The sequence below is a fragment of the Austrofundulus limnaeus genome, unplaced genomic scaffold (assembly GCF_001266775.1).
Source record: "Austrofundulus limnaeus strain Quisiro unplaced genomic scaffold, Austrofundulus_limnaeus-1.0 Scaffold463, whole genome shotgun sequence".
Taxonomy (NCBI): domain Eukaryota; kingdom Metazoa; phylum Chordata; class Actinopteri; order Cyprinodontiformes; family Rivulidae; genus Austrofundulus; species Austrofundulus limnaeus.
This window is the reverse complement of record NW_013952865.1, coordinates 54,374-57,681: the sequence shown is the minus strand read 5'-3', so window position 1 is coordinate 57,681 and position 3,308 is coordinate 54,374. Positions and strand designations below refer to the sequence as shown.

The 3,308-nt window shown below is 38.5% G+C and overlaps 1 protein-coding gene across 2 annotated transcripts in view; it reads right to left on the bottom strand.

Moving 5' to 3' along the window:
* The window catches only part of ppm1h (protein phosphatase, Mg2+/Mn2+ dependent, 1H), a gene marked incomplete at its 5' end in the record, with an annotated part of 30,717 nt that overhangs the window by 3,954 nt on the left and 23,455 nt on the right, over window positions 1–3,308 (bottom strand). The window contains 2 exon segments of one of the 2 annotated variants that reach the window (XM_014025239.1): window positions 406–531; window positions 749–900. In XM_014025239.1, the coding sequence (XP_013880693.1) occupies window positions 406–531; window positions 749–900 (278 nt within the window). 2 annotated transcript variants of the gene reach the window in all.

Here is a 3,308-nt window from a genome sequence, read left to right as displayed (position 1 = left end):
TTACCCGACGCATCAAAACTGAACGCAGACGGCTACCTGACCAAGCGTCAATATGTTGACGAGTTGGGAGTGAGAATGGGTTGCCTACATAGCTGCCCGCAGCTCCACTTGGGTGTTTCTCATGTGATGGGTCAAATGCAGAGCACCAATTTTGTCATTGTGTGTGAACATACACTGATGACAAATGTTGAATTCCATTCCAAAAATAAATCAAAGCCTTCAGCAGTACCTTTCATTATTTCCTATCTCAGTTTCTGTTGCACAAAAATCAACAACAACCCGGACGATTGGTAAATCAGAAAATCCACGTGAAAGCACTTTAAAAAAAGATGTGAAAGAGGTTACACAGAGTCCAGGACGGGGTTATGTAGTGGTTCTGTAGCTTAGTTCTGCTTGTTTCCATACATGAGGGGGATAATGTAGACAGAGATGTCATCTCCGGAGCCTAATCTGTCATTGGATATTCTCCAGCCTCGATCCTTCAGCACCCCTCGGGCTTTCATGACGAGGTCCTGAGCTGCCATTGTGTACCTGACAAAACAAAAGTGATTCATGGTTTTAATGACATTTGTAGTACCAAATAAGACCAATGTGTAAGCAGACTGTCTCACAAGCTTTTCTTTAACTTCTGAGGAATGACTTCAAGAAATGCTTGAACAAGATACAAGATAACTCGGTTCATTCTCTCAAAATAAAGACTGGGGTGAGCGGAAGTTCAGGCCTGACTGAGGATGATGAGTGAACATGCCTGTGGTGGTCGTCTGGGTCACAGTTTGCCAGGAAACCACTGACCGCTTCAGCGACTTCCTGGTTTGAGAGGACGTCCCACAGACCATCAGTTCCCAGAACCAGAACATCATCTGCTCCGTGCTCATGCTGCGATAAGGGGTAAACTTTGACCTGAAGGTGAAAGGAGGGGTAAAAAAAGACAAGAGTTGAGACTTTAACCATTGCTTGGTATCCTTTGTACATTTTTTAAATTAAATTCCTAGCATTCTTTGAGAAGGGACAGAATTTTGGTTAAAATGTTCTGTAAGCTCTGATGCAACATTGTGAGATCTCACAGGGTGTGTTAGAACATAGAGAATGTGTAGAAATAAAGTTGGAAATGTTTTTATGTTGTCTAATCTAACTTAGCTGTGGAAGCCATCTTGAATTGTGTCAATGTGAGAGTTAGCAAGTTGTAGATGGTAGTATGTATGTAGGTACACCATTTTTTAATATTACATATCCAGCAAACTATGATCAAGACATAACAACTATGTTCTGTGGCAAAAGTTGCAAAAATGTAGTTTTTGTGATGATTTCAAGCTGTTCCAGTCATGGCTTTGGAAACAGCCTCTTCCATCTATGGGCTGTGACGCCACGCCAGGGATCAGATGGTGCGAGAACGCCAGATTTTTATCATGCAAGGTTGGAGGCAGCATTAAAAACCAGCAATCTTTTGGAGAAAACACCTCCATCCCCGGCAAACAAACAACCCCCCACCTCTGTTCTGACTGACTCCCAAAGTTATTTAAGCAACAAATATTCTACAGGAAGAAGGGGAAAAAAGAAGCGGAAGTTGAAGGAAGTGATACAGCTAAAGCAGGAGTGAGTAGAGCTGTGAGAGATTTGTGATATTTAGTGTGCTTTGGTTTTATAGTTTGGCTGTAGTTAAATGTATGTCTGTTTTAGTGTGTTTGAATCAGAACCATGACGTGATTTTTGAATGTGAAGCAGTAGCTTCTGTACTGAAAAAACAAACTTTTGGGTGTATTAACATTTATTTAATTAATCTTAACATTAACGTTAACATTGTTCTTTCAGCGATTAGTCTGTTGTGCTACTCTAATTTGTATGTTCTTTATTTGTTAACTTGTGTTAAAGCGTTCAGCAGAAGTAACCATAAGTGAGAGTGGTAGGCCTAGTCATTAATAAGACCTGTGAGTTTCACTTTGTCTGTGTTGTTCATGAAGAAGAATCCAATAAAGTTTCTTCAAAACCGCCACCTGGTGGTGAAGTCTCGAACTACAAGAAGAGCTACACCTCTCTGTAGCTGTGAGGTGTCATGATACAATATTGTGTGTGACGCATGTGCACTGTTATAAAGAACTTGTAAGATTTACTTAAAAAAATCTTCGTAACAATTTGCACTAACGTTAGTAAAGTAAATTTAAATGCTACAAATTCAAGTAATATTTTGTCATTATTATCTAGTAAAAGTTACTAAGAATATAGTTAAAGATTTGTGAATAAATCAGGTAAATTTTACTTAATTTGATCAAGTATATGTAACAAGATTTAAATGAGCAAATTAAGTAAAATTTGCCTGATTTATTCACAAATCTTTAACTATATTCTTAGTAACCTTTACTAGATAATCATGAGAGTAAATATTACTTGAATTTGTAGCATTTAAATTTACTTAACAAACGTTAGTGCAAATAGTTACGAGGATTTTTTCAAGTAAATCTTACAAAAAACTTAATATCAGTGTGGTTGAGATGGAGGATGGAGCTGCGGAGACAGAAATGGACAGTTGTAGAATCAGAACCTTCAGGCAGAAGAGGTAAAGATGAAAAAGGAAACCAGTCTGAGAGAGTGAGGACTTTGAATAGGAAGTGAGAGATCCATTGTTTTAAGGCCTCTGCACACTATATCAAAACTGAGGAAATCAGCTCTCATTTTCGCAGTCGCATGACAAAAATCGCCTCATTCTGTTTGCAGTTTTGAGTCTTCTGCACTTTCTTGACAAAACCTGCTGGGAGAACTTTTCACCCCCCTCCGCATAATAAATAATTATGTGGTCAGACGCTGGTAGGCGTGTTTTGCGCTCAGACGCTTTTTTTAGTTTTAACTACTCACTTCCAGAATCTAACTGTTGTACCCTGAATTTATAAAGATAGTCAAACAACCAAAAAGTCATGGATGGAGATCAAACAGACACTACAGTCATGTTTCCATCCGATGTTAAAGGGATCCCCGATTAGTTGTAACATTAGACTTTATTTAATAAACATTTATTTTAACTGTAAAATAAAGACTGTAAAAATACTGTAAGATGTTCAGTTTTTATCATTTTTAGACTAAAAGTTTTAAAATATATTACACGGACGGGGCCATTTTATTTCCACGCAAAGCATTCTGGGTAAATGATGACGTGGATAGGTCCTCGGTGCGAGGCTGCTAGCGAGCTATATCCACCCTGAAGGTTAATCTTGGACAATATCTGATGATCTGATGAAGAAGAACCTCAACTTAGCCTGTTAGCTTTAGCATTAGCCCCGATGCTATCACCATATATATGTGTTAGCTCAGCGCTACAC